The sequence below is a fragment of the Lemur catta genome, chromosome 5 (genome assembly GCF_020740605.2).
Source record: "Lemur catta isolate mLemCat1 chromosome 5, mLemCat1.pri, whole genome shotgun sequence".
Lineage (NCBI taxonomy): Eukaryota > Metazoa > Chordata > Mammalia > Primates > Lemuridae > Lemur > Lemur catta.
Genome location: NC_059132.1, coordinates 15,638,042 through 15,655,225, shown reverse-complemented (window position 1 = coordinate 15,655,225; position 17,184 = coordinate 15,638,042). Strand labels below are relative to the sequence as shown.

Below are 17,184 nucleotides of genomic sequence, written 5' to 3'. Positions count from 1 at the left end.
ATTTATAATTGTAGTTCTCCTAGAAGAAAATTGCTGGTACCTGCTGTTTAGATACAGTGTGTTGGGCCACTAAAGGGTTTGCTACGTGTGGTGGAAGGTATTAGAAAATACCCAGGCGTTTCACTAAGCACAGTACAGAAATAACCAATGACAGCATTTAAAATTTTAAAAAAAATTTCTTTTCGGATTCAGCCTTTCTGGGTAGCTTGCTGCAAATTCCAGTAAATTTTTAGATCATACTGAAAAAAAAAAAGAAAGAAAGAAAGAAAAGGTACATTTAACTTGATTGAGTATTAACCATTGGTTAATCCAGGGCTGTTTTCATTCTGCTCTTGGTTGGGTTTCCCCCTTGAACTTTGCCCAGACTGCTCCCTTAACCTTGTAGGGGTGAGTGCAGAGAAAGGAGCAAAACGTCAGAGAGAAGAAAGCTCTAAAAAGAAGGCAATTCTCCTTAACTTTGCTGAGTTCTCTTATACTTCCTTGGGCTAACTTGGTTTTGAATTTTTTTGTTTGTTTTTTTTTTTTCTAATTCAGAAAAATAGGGCGTTTATTTGGCACCAACTACATGCTCCTAGGTGGCATGGAAAAGCTAATGATGCAACTCAGCAAACTGTACTAAGCTTCTTCTAACTATAAGTGCTAGACTTCTCAGTCTCCCTGATGTGGCTGCACTGACAAGTGTGGAACATACAGGGTGGTATACGGTTGCCATTCTAGAAGGTGTGAGGTCGTAAATGATCACAGGTCAGAACCATGTGACTGCCCCCCTCATAATACCCTTCGGTGGGTTTTCATGACTCAGCATCCTGTCAAAATCACTGAATGGCTTCAAGAGCCTACTTAGTCTGGCCTCTCCCTTTGATCTTTCTTTTATCACTTTCCCCTTGAATCTGTTTCTTAGCTGCCTCAAGCTCCTTCCTGCCTCATGGCCTTCACACACACGTTTACTCTGCCCGAGACATTTTCCTTGTGAACTTCATTACATGCCATTTCCTAGCAGAGTCCTCCCTGCCCACCCAGCCTAGGTCAGGCCCCTTTGATACACATTCTCACCACATCCTGGACTTTTCCTTTGTGCGTATCCCTTATCCAAAATGCTTGGGACCAGAAGTGCTTTGAATTTCAGATTTTTGGGGGTTTTGGAGTATTTGCATTATATATACTTACCAGTTGAGCATCACTAATTTGGAAATTCGAAATCCAAGTTGTTCCAATGAGCATTTCCTTTGAGCATCATGTTGGCACTCGAAAAATTTTGGATTTTGGAGCATTTCCGGTTTCAAATTTTCAGATTAGAGATGCTCAACCTATAGCACAATTTTATGTAAATAGCATCACACAACTGCGTTTAAATACTTGAATTGACCTTGAGGTTATGCCTAAGGCTCTATATGGTCCATCACAGCATGACATTCCATTCAAGGAGACAGTGCTACGCTCCAAGGGTAACTTAAAATAATTCAAATCTTTACTTAGTCTTGGAAGGGGAATGGGCTGGAAAGGGCAGATATATTCTTAATGTTCACTAAAACATACTAAAATCCTTCCCCCTTCATCTCTGCCACTCTCAGTAACCTCTACAGAGGATGCAGCTGCTCTTCAAAAGTATTAGACAGCTGTGCCAGAATTTGCTTAGCAGATGGGGGAGGGAAAGGGGTTGCGGAAACACACGTTAGTAATTCTTTGCCCCTGCCTGTCTAATGTCCCTCTCCCAACACGACCGATCTCTCGGAGGGAAGGAAGGACCATGCCTGTCTCAAAAGCCACCGTGTCTGCAGCAGCCAGCACGGTGTTGGGCACCCAGCAGAGGCTCGGGGAATATTTACTGAGCGCATGTCAAGCCCCGGCAGTAACCGGCTGCCGCTTCTCTTCCCACAGTGAGAACTACCTGGTGCGATGGGGCAGCCGGGGCTTCCCGAAGGAGATCGAGATGCTCAACAACCTGAAGGTGGTCTTCACGGTGAGTGTGCATGCTCTCCTCCTCACCTCGCTCCGTACTCACAAGGGCGTGATCTCGGCAATGAGGCAGGTCGGTCGGTCAGGGTGGAGCGTGGCCTCGGCGCAGAGCCGTGTTCTGGGCTTTATGCAGAGTCGACGCTGACCAAGGACGTCGTGTGCCCAGAGGAAGCTCTTGGGAAGATGGATTTTCTCCTTCTCTGTCTGTCTTCCTCCCTCCCTGGCTCGCACACACACGGATCCCACGCAGAGTGCTGTGTGGACAGGCACAAAGCCCTTTGAGCAACGATGCCTAGGTGAACTGGGCACAGCAGCCATTTCAGTTTTCCGGTTAATTCACGGTTAGCCTGAATTCCTTTCTTTGGTTTAGGCCTTTCTGAAAACCTTTCTAAAGTATAGCAGAAAAAAAAAAAAAAAATAGGACCTTCCCAGAGCATTGGCTGCCTTGCTCACCCGGACACCCTGAGCATAATTAAGTCATAGAGGACTCAAGGTCTGGCAGGCCCTTAGGATCATCCTTCTAAATACCAGTGCTCACTGGCAAGATTTATATGTAGAAATGTTGAAATCAATTGTTATTTGGATGATTTACTTCTGAGCGTGAACCAGGCTTTTTGGCTCTAAATGGGGGAAGCAGTGGAAAGAGGAGATAAAAAGGGTTATGTTTCCCAGCAGAGACCCCTCTCTTGTCCTATCTCTGCAAGGCTGTGTTAAGACACCCAAGGATATTGGTGTTGTCCACAAGATCCTTTGGAGAGAAAACCATCTGTGAGACTTTTCCCTGCGTTGCCTGTATGAGCAAGAGAAATTACAGAGGAGGAGCCGGGGAGGGATCTGGGCTTTGACCAAAACCGATGAGTTGCATCCAGGAGTGACCGGCATGCTAGATTAACCTTCCTTGCTCTACAATAATTTTCCAGTTACAGCCCATTCAGGGCAATGTCTTATGTCACATCATCATTAGATTGGGGTAGAGCTGATTTATTTTGTTTGTTATTTTCTAAAAAACTGGCCAGAGGCATGGAATAGGATCATAGGCCCTAATTGCTCAGATGATGTTTTCCTGGCGTATATAAATGTGCCTCAGTCTGGTTTATCTATTATTAGTTAGAAGGAGGAGCCTATTTATTTTCTTGATAAATAGGAGAGTCCCACGGGACTTCCTGATTACACCACGAGACAGATGTTTCGTGAGAGGGAGAAGGATGGGGAATCAATCAGTGGTTCATTTTGCAGAGAACCAATTCATGATGTAAACATGAGGGAAAGAGCATCAGTGAATTTGTGTCACACAGTATTAACGAGGATGGGATCCTGTCATTGTGGTGGAATTCTGCCCGTGCCACGCCTCTGCTCCTCAGAGCAAGTGACTTGAGAGCTTGGTTGGCTGGTTCAACAGGCTGACACTTCCCTCTGTCGAGATGATCAGAGTCTTCGTTTGGGGACGAGGAAGGTCCTGGTGCTCTCGTGTGTTGATCCAACAGCTGTGCGAGAACCTACTGTGTGTAAGCCCCGTGCTAGGTGCTGGCGAGACAGCAGTGAATGAGCCGATGCGGGCCCCTGCTTTCATGGGGCAGTGGGGTGAATTAAAATGATAAATGCATGAGTAAATAAACAAGAGCAATGCCAGAAAGCAATCCAAGCAATGCAGATAATTAAAACAGGGTGATGTGATGGTATTTGACCGGAAGTTACTTTCAACTGGGTGTCGAGGTGACGTTCCAATTAGAGATGAGATAAGGCTTGGCAGGCATGTGCCTTGCTGGCCTTATCCTCCTCTCTGGATGCCGGCTCTTCCTGGTGTCTTTGGGGGCAGGCTTCCAGCTCCCGGAGCCCGAGGAGCTGGCATGTGTGTCCAGCGACTATTGACTTTCCCTGTGTCTGTTTTACAAGGCTTCACCCTCCCTGACCGTGTAAGAGGAAAGCAGCATATAACAGGAGGTTCCCTAAGACTTAGCCCAGTTTGGGGGTGGCTGCTAACACACAGGAAACAAGAGTGACAATGAGCACTCATGAATTACTAAATCAGGGGACGCGTGCTCTAGGTTCCATCGCCCTGCTTCCCCAGCACGTCCAAGTTTTGTAAGGCCAGAGTAGAAAAGATTGGGGACACTACAGACTGGCACATCTGAGTAAGGGTTGCCCATTTATGTGCCCTCCAGAGAATAATTATAAAATGCTCAAGCATTTTGCTAGAGTTTATATGACATGTTAGGATTCTCCAGTGCAGGGGTGGGGGCTCTCCAGGGATACAGTGCTTAAAGATGTGGCATCTTCCTCTGAGCAAGTAAGTGTTTTCAGAGAAGGGGGTGGAATGGGGGCTTATACAAGAATCTTTGGGTTTAGCTAGCGTGTTAGCTTGCTAGGCCTGCCATAACAAAGTATCACGGATTGTCTCGCTTAAACCACAGAAATTGATTTCCTCACAGTCCTGGAGGCTGAAGGCTGAGGTTGCAGTGTTGGGTGGGTTGGTTTCTCCTGAGCTCTCTAGTCTTGGTTTGCAGGTGGCCGACTCCTCCCTCTGTCTTCACCACGGTCTTCCCTCTGCGTGTGTCTCTGTCCTAATATCTTCGTATAAGGACACCAGCCATATTAGATGTGGACCTACTCTAATGACGACCTCTTTTTAACTTTATTACCTCTTAAAGAGCCTGTCACATTCTGAGTTACTGCAGGTTAGGACTTCAATGTGTGAATTTTGGGGGGTGGGTGGGTAGAGCAGGGACAATTCAGCCCATAACATCGCGGCATCTTTCAGATGCCAGGGCCTCGGTGGCTCTGGAATGCCCCTGAAAGACACAATCTAGATATCTCAGGAATATGAATAATCCTTATGGGAGGAGAGAAGTAACTAGGGACGAAGGTCATTCTAAAGGAAGCAGAATTTGAGTTCCTAAGATGGAAGGGACTTGAGTATGGAGAGGAGGAAGAGGCAGACATTGGAGGCAGAGGTGTGGGAGGCGGTGGCTGGGGAGAAAGATCCAGAGTCGGATGAGCCTCGTGTGCTTACAGAGCAATAAAGAGATCTTTGTGACAAAAATAGAGCACTTATATTCCAAGAATAGTGGGGAATCGGTTGGGTGGGACAGCTGGATCTATCTTGTCTAGGCCCTTTCGCATCAGCTGGAGAAGATGAGAACTAATAGGGGAGGTGATAGGGAGCTATTAATGTTGTGTGGAGAGAAATGAAATAATGCATGAGATGTCTAAAGGTGAGTTTGTAAAAGATTTCAGGCTGGGTTGGAGGGAGGAGTCAAGCAGGTCATGGAAGAGGCTGTTCAACCATCTGGAGGTGAGATAACTGGGACCCCAGATGCAAATGCCTACAGGGCAAGGCAAAGGAGTAGAGGGGGCCCTCTTAGCCTGAAAGCCCACTCCTCCCCGCCTCTCCTCTCTCCCTGGCCGGGAGTGAGAGGCGGGAGAGGAGAGAAGCACGTGTCCATTCCTCCCGCTGGGCGAAGGACAGCGCTTGTGCCAGTCAGGGTTCTCCGGAGAAGCAGAATCAGTAGGACATAGGTTTGAAATCTGTAGGGCAGGCTGGCGGGCTGGACATGCAGGTGGGATTTCTATACTACAGTCTTGAGGCAGAATTCCCCCTTCTCTGGGAGACCTCAGTTTTTTGCTCTTAAGGCCTTCAATTGATGGGATGAAGCCCATGGCAATTTGGAAAGTAATCCCCTTTGCTTAAAGTTTAACTTATTGTAGACGTTAATCAGGTCTACAAAATACCTTCACAGCAGCATCTAGAATGGTGTTTAACCAATCAACTAGGCGCCGTAGCCTAGCCAAACTAACACATCAAATTTAGCCATCACAGCACCCAAGCAGGAAGGTGTGGACCACATTAAGGCCTTCCCTTGTTTCCAGAGACTGTGCACACCCCTCCTCCCTTCCTCCCAAACCAGCCACAGTGAGAGGCTGGGGCTGGCTGCTGTGCTGGGCCCTGGGTCTGACAGCTTGTTCTCAGTGCCCATGCCCACACGAGACGTACCTTGGAGGAGAAGAAACTGGTGAGGCTGGGTCCATCATTCTCTGCTCTGATGCCAACAGTGGGCCTGGTTGTTCCTTCCCCACCTGATGCCAGTCGGGGGGCCCAGGATCACTGAAGCTTTTATCTTTGAGCAGAGCAGCCCGGTGTTCCCTCCTGTGTGCTTTTCTGATGGCAAGGGAGCTCCAACGTGGTAGCTATGATTGTGGTCTTTGGTGTTACAGTGACTGGGCTCAAAGCCCAGAGTCTCGCAGGCTAAGGTTATGACCTTGGAGAAGCTCCTTATCATCTTTGTGTCTCAGTTTCCTCATCTATAAAACGGGGATGCAATAATTGTATGTGCTTCAGAGAGTTGTTAGGTATCAAATACAACGATGACCTCTGAGCCGCTGAGCACAGTGCATGAGACGTTAGTGCAGCTCACCAGTTTCGGCTTTTCTCCTCCTAAACACACAGCTGAGTGCAGTTCTCTGCCCACTTAAAGTTAGGTGGGTCACATGCCTTGCTTTGACCAATGAAATGCAAGCAGATGTGATGTGCGTCTCTTCTGGGTAGAAGATTTAAGAGCCAGTAAGTGATTTGCCATGTTCCCTTCCCCTGCTGCAGGGACAGTGGCAGCACCTGTGTTGACATAGATCTGTCAGCCAGGAGCCCAGAGTGAGTGAGTGTGCAGAGCCCTCGCCCACCTGCACTGAGCCTGCAGCCTGCACCAGCAGTAATCACTGGTATTATAAGCTCTGACATATTGGGGTCATTTGGTACCACCACAGCCCAGCCGATGTGTTCAGTGAGTGGTAGCTGTTATTATCTCCCTCTTCCTTTGGGCTTCTCATGCAGAGGTGCTGAGCAATGATGAGACCCTTGGAGTCATTTGTAGCAAATGCTATTTTTGGATCCATCACCTTGAATACAGGGAGTCCTGCCCATACAACCCATACCGTCCTTCGACCCTTCTCTCTTCCCTGTCAGTTTGAGGTGGAAGAATTGGGATTAAGCACCAGAGTCGTCTCGGTCAGTGTCCTTGGCAAACCTCACTTTCTTATCTATGAAATGGGTGTGAGAGCCTTGTTTTCTACCTTTTGCAAGACTGATGGTGTGATTGGTGCACGTACCATGTATTAAGCGCATCCCTCTGCAATGACCATTCCTGGGCTTTCTTTTCCACCTGATTTTCCAGGAAGTTCAGCATGTGATGGGTTCCTCTTTGTTTCCTGCCCCACAGGATCTTGGAAATAAAGACCTCAACAGAGATAAAATTTACTTGATTTGTCAAATAGTCCGAGTTGGGAAGATGGATCTTAAGGATACGAACACAAAGAAGTGCACGCAGGGACTGAGGAGGCCCTTTGGGGTAGCAGGTAACGTCACTGGCTTTCGCTGGATTGTACATTTTATACGGCTCAATTTGAAAGATCACTTCTCTCCCCCCTCCTCCAGCCGCCCCCACCCCTGCAAAATTTATGCCAGACAGCCATTAATAACTACATTGCTGGTGACTAAATCGAGATAATTGGTGACTAAGTCCAGATTGATGATGCGTGCAGTGAGTAATGGGATCCTCGCGTCTGGAGCGGAGCGCTGGGAGCGGGGCGCTGTCTGAGCAGTTGGCGCCTTCGCTCCCCGGTGCCATGGAAAAGCAAAAACAATACAGGCAGGATCTAATTATGAGGAGCAAATCATTTAAAAAAAAAAATACCCAGGGCAGGAAATGCAGTTACACAGAATGAGTCACCTCCCATACATCTCGGTTCCAGATGGAAGCGGACGTCTGGAGAGAGGCTGTGACCTTATGCAGAGCCTGCTGCAGCGGCTGCTCGTTTCTCGCCGAGCTTCAGCTTCCTCGGGGTTTTCAGGGCTTCATCATTCTTGTCCCGCTTTTATGGGGTAAATAACCCGCACTGTTATTTACCTAATATATTTTCTTTTAATCGACCCACTTTATTTAAGCTAAAGCATGTTTTTCTTAAAAGACAATTTACCTGTGAGCATTGCAATTGGATGTGCCAGTTGTATTCTTTTATTAAAGTATAAATTTTTAATAGTGCACCATTTATAATTTCTGTGTACCGTGTCTCAAGTCAGGGTCTGAAGCTCCTCACTTCGGGATGCCCTGGTCTGCAGTCAGAGCCCCGCTGGCTCTCCAGCTACTCCCCTGGCACCACTGGCAGGGGTGGAGGGGAAGATGTTGAGCTGAGCTGACGCTGTCGATAGCTAGCCAGTCAGGCGGTCAGTTTCGTCATGTGCCAAATGAGGGATCCATAACTTGGACCTGGTTAATCCATGACATTTGCCCCTGCTCTAAAGTGCTCTGATCCTATCTGTGGGACATTCTTGACATCACGTTGTTCCTGGGAAGGCAGTGAGGGTCCTCCAACCCTCATTCTTTCAAAGTGTGCTTTTGTCTTCTGCTGTGGTCTGCTCTCTCTTTTGGTGTCAGGTGACAGAAATCTGATCTAAAGTGGCAGAAGCAAAAACACAAAAAAAGATACCCTATTTACTGGTGTAACTGAAAGGTTTAGGGACAGACTGCTTCAGGCATAGCTGGATCCAGGATCTCAAATAAACTTGCCTCTCTCTTGCTCAGCACCTGTGTCCTCATCCTGGCTTATTATGAAGATGACTGTCCAATGAGTTAGCAAAATACCGGCCAGCCGTTCCAAGCTTGCATCCTACCACTTAGCCACCCAGTGTTAAGAATGTACTTCTTCCTCGTTATTTTCTCAGCCCACTATTCCTCTAATCCCCACCCTAGGGCAAGAGTGCTTTACCTTGGTCTTACGGACCTTCAGTGGCTGAGGTAAGAAGTTTCAGAGGATCCACGATCCCTCTGGAATTTCAGAATATTTCATTAGGTTCTCAGATCCTGCAGAGACCCAATCACTGCAGTTGGGTTTTGTAGGCACAGTAGACACTCAGTATATATGTGTCCCATCCAAACTTAATTGCTTATTTCCATACCCACTGCTCTGAGGCTTTTCTCTTGGCCTCTGTGAAACCGGGGGGCTGCTGGATGCTCCCCTGGCCTGCTGACCTCCCAGCCTGCTCCGCCCAGAGCCATTTGTCCTGTGCTGTCTGTGTGTCGTCCAGCACTGGCTTGCTCTCCTTTTCAGGCCTCTCTGACCCCCGGGCAGCCCAGGCCCTGCCTCCTACCCTGCGGTCTCGTCCCATTATCATCCTATCCCGTGAGCAGGGGGATGCTGAACCACTGATTCATTTCTCTCCTCTTTCTAGTGATGGATATAACAGACATCATCAAGGGGAAAGCAGAGAGTGACGAAGAAAAGCAGCACTTCATTCCTTTCCACCCGTAAGAGATTTCCCATTTCTTTCCATTCTGTTCAGTCACACCCTTTGTCACCAACGGCTGCTTGAGGACACAGTGAACTGTTCCCTGCATTAGTGAGAGGCAGGCTGAGCACGGTGGGCTCAGCGCCCAGGCTCTTCTCCCCTTCATTTGTCAGATGTTATTTTATTCAACAGACTTTTACTGGAGGCCTGGCAGAGGCTGGCACTGTGCTAGGCGTGGGGGATGAAGGGGTGCAGAAGATTGGCTTGGCCCTGTCTTCATGGAGTTCAAAGTTCAGAGGGGGAATTAAACAGGTGTTCAGCAGAAGATTAACGCATTGATTGCAAGTGCAGCAGGAGCCATGCAGCTGTGGAGCAGCAGCAGATAAGGAGCACGAACAGGGAGCCCTAGCCTGGTTCTCACGGGGAGATAGACATACCTGTGACTTAGAACAGGGGTGGTGAGAAAGGTGAAGATCCTCTCCTTGCTCTAAAAGGCGTCTCTGAGAAAGCAGGACCCCCAGTTTGAGAGCAGTGCCAATGCTTACTAACCCCAAGGATGGTCCAGGTGATGAGGCCAGTGACTTTGGGTAAGGCACATGACTAGAACTTAGCAGGACCAGCTGCAGTCTTTGCCACCTTGCCGAGCAGATACTCATGTTGAGGGGTTGAGAATCCTTCCTTCTTCAAGCATCTTCCTAGGGAATAAAAATGTGGCCTCCACTTGTGGCATTGGTATTCCCAAATGTCAGAGCCACATTGCATTGTGAAAAGAGTGATGTGTTCTTGTTGGCATACATATTCTCTGAGCTGACACAGGCAGGCTCACTTTCCACCTAAGGCATGTGGAGGGATTGGGAAGTTCCCTGGAGCACCTCAAACTGCAAGCTGGGGACCCCTGGTAGGTACCATGCACACATTTTGTGCTCTCTTTTCCTTTCCAGGGTCACAGCTGAGAATGACTTCCTACACAGCCTGCTGGGCAAAGTCACAGCCTCCAAGGGGGACAGTGGAGGGCAAGGTACTGTGCTGACACGCAGAGTGGGCTGAGCCTCCCCCAGCCCAGGAGCCCTGGACTCTCCAGCAAGCTGATAAAAATCCTGAACCTTGAGAAACTGAGCTTCCTTCCACACAGACCCCTGGGAGGAATGGGAGCATGAGATCCATAGGGATGGACGCCAATTGGAGGCATGTCTGAGTGCCTAAAGGAAGACAGGAATTAATGCATCTTGAAAATCTCCTATGTGTCAGGCACTCTAATAAGTGACCTTGTTTGATTTCATCCTGACCCCAGTCCTGAGAGATAGATGGTGTCATTCTCACTTAAGAAAAGATAGGGGTGGAGGGGTGGGATAATTTGTCAGAGGCTGACAGTGCTAGGAGCAATCAGTGGCATTCAGACCCAGAGGCATCTTGCTCCGGATCCCCTTCCCGGGCTGGGTCACTGCGTCTGTGGCCATATGGTTCTGCCTCCAGTGGTCTCCTCCAGAAAGAGACAGGGGGCAGAGGTCAGGGGAGGGTAGACTAACAGGACACCTTGAAGAAGTTGGGTCTTCATGGTGAGTGCTCCCTTCCAGGTCTCTGGGTGACCATGAAGATGCTGGTGGGTGACATCATTCAGATCCGCAAGGACTATCCACACCTGGTGGACAGGACCACCGTGGTGGCCAGGAAGCTGGGCTTCCCAGAGATCATCATGCCAGGTGGGACACAGCTGCTCTGACCTTCCCCTGGGGGATGGGGGCAATTCAGCTTATCTGATGCATTTTTTTAAAGCGAAGGTGCCTTCTTTTGCACCACCTCTCTCTGTCTCTCCTTGAGGGTAACCACTAAAAACGATTTTTTCATATCCAAAAACGTCTATGCATTCACAAAATAAACAGAAACACATAAATATACACACACGCACTTTTTCCTCACTAATGGGATCACGTTTTATATACTTTATATATCCTCACTTAATAATATACTTTATATAGTGTTCTGCAACTTGCTTTATCACTTAATAATTTATTATGGGCATCATTTCTATTTTACTACATGCAGAACAATTCCACTCTTTCTGGGGGAACATTCTCTTAAATTTTTAAGCTATTTTTTTTTATTACCGAAAGAATTCATGCTCAATGTAAAATATTCGAATGGCATGAAAAGGTATAAAGTGAAACGTTAAAAGCTCCCTCAAATGTGTGTTTCCAGAAGTAACCGCTACTGTTAACATTTTTCCAAATGTGTGTGTAATAAAAAACAAAACAAAACAAGTGAGATTGTATAATGTTGAGCAAAAATTATCGGAGGGCATTGTTTTGGGCTGAGCTCCTGCACTAGGCCCCAACAGACCAGGCTAAGGATTGAAACGGAGCCACCTTGCCCAAGTTCCAGGTGACTGCCAAGCCCGAACTGAGTTGTTGTCCGACCTTGGGAGACATCAGGAGAGAGAGAACAGCCAGTTTCCCAAACGGGCCAGCCGCAACCTTTACTTGACATGGGAATGAAGTTTCCTTTGTATTAATCCTTACAACTAAAGATAACCTGAAGCAACCTAATGTTGACCAGTTGGTTTTCCATTATTCTCTTTCCCTGTGACAAGGACAGTGACTCTGATGACCAGGTCACTTTTCACTTCTTGCTTCTGCCTTTTTCAGCCCTCTCCGTCCATAGAGCTAACGTCTTCTGCTCGGCTCACTGGAACTTACCCTGTTTGATGGAATGAAGTGTTCTAGAATCATAAACCATTCTTTAAACTAAGTTTGTTGTAATTTTGTCTTGGGACAATAATAGTGCTCTTTTGAAACCTCCCCTCTTGTCTTAAGCCCGTGTCCGTGACTGCTCTCGCTGACTCACCCTTTCTTTCCGCGTTGGCTTGGGGTCCACTGGGGGCCTTTTTTGTACCTGCTTTACTTGAGATTTCCATTACCACCTTGTGCAGCCCCTCGTGGGATTTCCTGTTCTTACTGCCCTCCCCTCCTTCCTGAAGATCCTCTGTGCCTGTCCCTGACCGCATGTCCTAGGACGCCTGGACGGCCGCTCTGTTCTGCTTCTGCAGACAGTGGGAGATCCATGCATGTGCCGGTTTGGTGGTTTTTCACAGGGCAAGAGCCATTCAGTGGGCGCTTTCTTTTGCCTGCCCAGAAGGTGTCACTAGAGGATGAAAATTAAATGATTTCATCGTAGAGAAAAACATGGCCAATTTTCACCATCCTACCTCCTCTTACTGCAATTGATTTCCTACTGTTCCTTCATCCCCTTGTTACCTACTTCTCCAGCCTCCCTGATGAGGTAAAAATGCTTTTTCCAAACAGTTCTGATTTAAATTTCATTAATAGCAATCAAAGCGGGGCACCTCCTCCCACCTTCCATCCCTCTAGTCTGCGTGGCTCCTGCTGCTGGAGACCTAACTCTTGCCTCTCTCTGCCTCTGCCTCAGGGGACGTCAGGAACGACATCTACATCACCCTCTTGCAAGGTGACTTTGACAAGTACAACAAGACCACGCAGAGGAACGTGGAAGTGATCATGTGTGTGTGCGCGGAGGATGGCAAAGTGCTGCCCGTAAGGGACTTGGCTGCCGCTCTGGGTGACAGGGCCCCCTCGGGGGGCCCCTGCTCGTAAAGATTTGCTTTTCCTCTCCCCAGTTCTGCTTTCTAAATGTCAGGGGACTTTAGGATGGTGTCAAATGATGTGATCTTCACCTTTGGAGCGTGGTTAGCACAGTGCCCCTTAATAAGACCTCGTGTTATTTCTTTACACCAGAGCCATCTCTTTCAATGTCTGTTCCTCTCCTTTCATGACCCCTCCTCCTCCTTCTTCTTTTAATTTAATTTTTTTATTATTATTAATGTTTTTTTGCTTGGTCTCAGCTTATGGGTTAGCTTTTTGCAGTTAAGATGTTTTCATTGAAACTTGAACTTTAAGCAGGCAAAATCTGCGGTAAGGAAGAGGATCGATACAATGCTTTGGGCTGGTGTGGAGGCTCAGGATGTCCTCAAAGCAGACGTTCTCAACACTTAATCTAGCTCCCCAGCGCTCAGCCAGAAATTCTGGTGGAAAGCCTTATCCATAAATTGGTCTCCGGAGGGCTAGCAGAGTGTATTCCAGAATGCAAAGCACACGGCTATATTTATATAGCATATGTCCTGTCCAATATTTGTCATGTGTGTTTACATTTATTTGATTATATTTCCTTTAAGGTTGTCAGCATTTGTGTCCAGTGTGTGGGAGGGTTTGCTTCTCGATTCCTCCTGTCGGAGTACCTAGCTGAAAATAAAATCAGCTCTCAGCAGAAGTTTTAGCGTGGGCAAATCTTCTTAGGCCACTGTAGGTGATCAGATAGCCAAGTAGGGTGGATGAGTTAATCAGAGAGGGGATGTGAAGACTGATAAGTCATCAGCTCTTTCCCTGGGGCCTGGAGTGCAAGCTGATATTGCTACCTTCCACCTAAGACAAACCGATGCAGGGGCATTGTCAGGGTCAGGCTGGCTGTGTGAGGTGTGCCGCATTCTGTTATCATCTCACGTTTGGCAGATGGGGAAACAAAACCTTTGTCAAGTAAAACAACTCGCCCAGGGTCCTCAAGTTAGTGTATTGCAGAGATGGGGTTTGATTCCATGTCCCAGGCCTTCTTAAATACTTTACCGTAATGCCTATATATTTTTAAAAAATTCTTTCATTTGCTTCTCATTTTAAAAATGAGGCTAAAAAGCCTTTCTAATAAATTCTGGGAAGGTACATGGTTATTTTTTAAATTTAAAGAAATCCCCACAATTGCCTTTTTTGTTCATAAAGACTAGCCCCATTAATTAATATCTGTTTAAACAAATTCTAAGCGTTTAACTCATCCTCCTTTTGTTGGAGTCTGAAACGTTTCTGAAAAATAAAATAAGTAAGAAACACTCTGCTCAAAGGAACACAAAGGAAGAGCAGAGGGTTTTTATCTGAAAGGAAAAATTGCATTTCACAAATGTATAGACCGTCCCTTTGAAGTTATTTTTATCTAACTACCTGTTGGAGAACTTTTTAACCTCAGCTTCATTTTTAAAACACTGATACGCTTGCCTCTGTGTTGGCGAAGGACAAATTAAAAGGAACAGGTAACAGGCAAGCAGGCACCTTATCTCCTGTCTGAACCATGCTTACTTCCACTCTGGCCACCTCTCAAGTCACACCCGACCAGGTCGAGTGGCTGCGCTTACCAAGGATGAACCGATGAGCAGATATTCTGGGGGAAAGGGGATTGTGGGGCGCAGTGATAATTTGCAGTTTCCTCTGTTAGGGAAGTTATGGGGGAGTTCAGTTGACTGACTATTGAAAATTGCTAAGGAAGCCTGTGGGAGGCTTTTCCTTTTCTATTTGCAGAAATAAATATTACTGCCTAATTAAGTGTCAGGCAGCACATTCCAACACTTTTGTCTGATACTGGCAGGTTCTTATGGGAACAGTCCCCTTTAGGAATATTGGTTTCTCCTCCTGTTCCAGGTGCATGTTGCCTCTGGCAGAGCGAGACCGGAGGGCAGAGTAGGGTAGGACTGCCCCCGGCTCACTCTGGGGTCCCAAGGACCTTGCTCAGGAGGGGCCTTAGCAGGGAAGCTCATGGGCTGGGCTCTGGGGTCAGACAGACAGGGTTCAAATCCTGGCCTCCCCTCCTGTCAGCTGTATGATCTTAGGCAAGTTTTTCCATCTATAAAAGAGAGAAGGAATAATAACCTCTTCTCATGGGGTTGCAAGTTAAACAAAGCAGTAGATGTAAGGCACCTGGTGACAGTCATACGCAGTATAGGAAGGAGAGTAACATTCCGAGAAGGACCAAGTGCAGGGTGAAGCCCTCGGAGGGACCTGAGGGAGTCACTCAGGCAATGCAGCCACAAGCAGGGTTCTGGAGAAGAGAGAAGGCTGAGATGCTGGGCCCAGAAACCCCCGCTTCCCTGAGACAAGCCAGCTTGAGGAGGTGGAGGCAGGGGCCGGGCGGTGCGGGGTGGTGGTTAAGACCATCACCTCTGGGGCCAGGCAGCTGGGCTCAAAGCCCAGCTCAGACTGGATTAGCAAGATGACATTGAGCAGTTACGTAACCTCTCTGAGCCGGAGAGTCTCTGCCTGAAAATCAGACCAGCAGTGGCACTTTTCCCTTGTGAATATCCGATGAGGTAATCATCTGATTAGGTGTTCGTTACACGGAGCCATTGTTACTGGGGAGGAATCCCGACTCCAGGCCCGAGTCCCTCCTTACGGATGCTCACCGGCATCTTCCCACGAGGTGGCCTTGTCAGAGGAGTGGTGTCAACTGTGCCTCACGTGATTCCCACAGAGTGATCGGGGCATGTGTTAGGAGGCGGGTTTTTCTTCCTGCTGAGATGTCTCTTCCTAGGCCACATCGGCATTACAGCCCCCAGACTCCCTGATTCTTAGACTTTCTCCAACTGACCGAGGCCTCCCACACCAACTGGGGCTCTCACCGTTACCTGGGGACCGTGGGGATGTCACTGTGGAAAGTTACTGAACAGTCCTACTTGTGATACATACAAATGTATGTTTTCCCTGAAACTGGGCTTGGTTCCTGGTCAGGATGCTCTGCTACGTGCTTTGCAGCATTTGGTTTTCTCTCTGAAGTGTTGAAGGTGAGGGCAATCTTTGGTCTTTCTCAGAATATCCTGAGACTGTTTTCTCCAGCCTTGGGAAATAAAAAATTTTCATCATCAGGATAGTTTTGTGAGATTCAGTTGCCTGCCATACAGCAATTTTACTTCCATCAGAGATATATGTGTATTTTCTAATTTTATAAGCTACATGGGATTCACCGGAGCTACAGAAACACTAGGCCCATAAATGTCTCCAGATATAAATCTTTGCAGGCTGGAAGGCATCTAGGTTATTACAGGAGGAACATGGACAAGGCATTAGAGGGTCTGGGAAGGAGTCCCAGCTCTGCCACTTTTTGGGGAAGTGACTTAACCTCTCCGGGCCTCAGTTTACAGAGCTGTGAAATGAGGATAGTGTCAGTAATCATGAGAGGTGGTTGTGAGGATTGAATTAAGTGAGGAGGTGTGTGTAAAGGGCTTAGCACTCTCTAGATAGAGACAAAGTTGGGAAGCATGTTTTTAGTTCAGTGCCTCAGGAAGTTCTCAAAGGCTTCCTCCTGCGGAAAACCAAGAGAGTTGTGTTATCTGCCCATTTCCAGTTCACTGTTTATCGTTGTTTTTTTTTTTAAGACAAGTTCTGAAAGGACTCTGTATCCCACTTTCAAATGGATTCAGTGGCTACCAGTAGTATCAGTTAATGCTGAAATCAAGCTCATTCTTTTCCTGTAGAAGCAGTAAGGAAGCTTCCAGCAAGAGAGTAGGGTCCTCCTTCCCACAGGTCAGCAGGGCTCACCAGGGGTCACGGGGTGCCTCCACGTGGCCAGCTTTGGTGACTTAGCCTGGTGGGGGTCAAGGATCCATTGGAGAAGCTAAAGGAATCTGGTGAGAGGCATGAACCATAAAAATGCCCAGAGGCACAGAGTTTTGCCATTTCGGGGGCTGGGGCTCAAAAACGAACCCTTTTGTCCCTAGAAGTCTGGCAATCTGAGGTTAAAAGTCTGTTGGACTGTATTTATGCCCCTCTGGGTGATCCTAGGTTGAATCTTGTTTTGAGGCCAGACAAGCTAGAATGAACAGAGAGAGAGAGGGAGAGAGAGAGAATTAGGGGCGGTTGTATGCTACTAGAAGATAATTCCTTGTTACTCAGTCAACTCCTTTCTGAAACTCTGAGGGAGGTTTTTATGGCACAGAATAACTATCCTGCGCAGGTTTGTTTGTGTGCTCTGTGCTCGCTCTGCCCAGAGTGCCCTTCCCGCATTCCTGCCCAAAGCCAACTCAGCATCTTTCTGCAAGGTACTCAGTTGTCATCTCCTCTGTAATCTACAGCTGCACCTAACTGTCCCTCCTCTGAGCCCCACAGTAGTATGTATGTGTGTCTGTTGTC

At 47.5% G+C, this 17,184-nt stretch overlaps 1 protein-coding gene across 1 annotated transcript in view; it reads left to right on the top strand.

Moving 5' to 3' along the window:
- DOCK2 (dedicator of cytokinesis 2) overlaps positions 1-17,184 on the top strand; it is a 383,026-nt gene that overhangs the window by 40,477 nt on the left and 325,365 nt on the right. The window contains exons 9-14 of the mRNA XM_045551201.1: positions 1,879-1,960; positions 7,167-7,302; positions 9,176-9,251; positions 10,174-10,250; positions 10,807-10,932; positions 12,656-12,780. Of these exons, the coding sequence (XP_045407157.1) occupies positions 1,879-1,960; positions 7,167-7,302; positions 9,176-9,251; positions 10,174-10,250; positions 10,807-10,932; positions 12,656-12,780 (622 nt within the window). The remainder of the gene's footprint in view (positions 1-1,878; positions 1,961-7,166; positions 7,303-9,175; positions 9,252-10,173; positions 10,251-10,806; positions 10,933-12,655; positions 12,781-17,184) is intronic.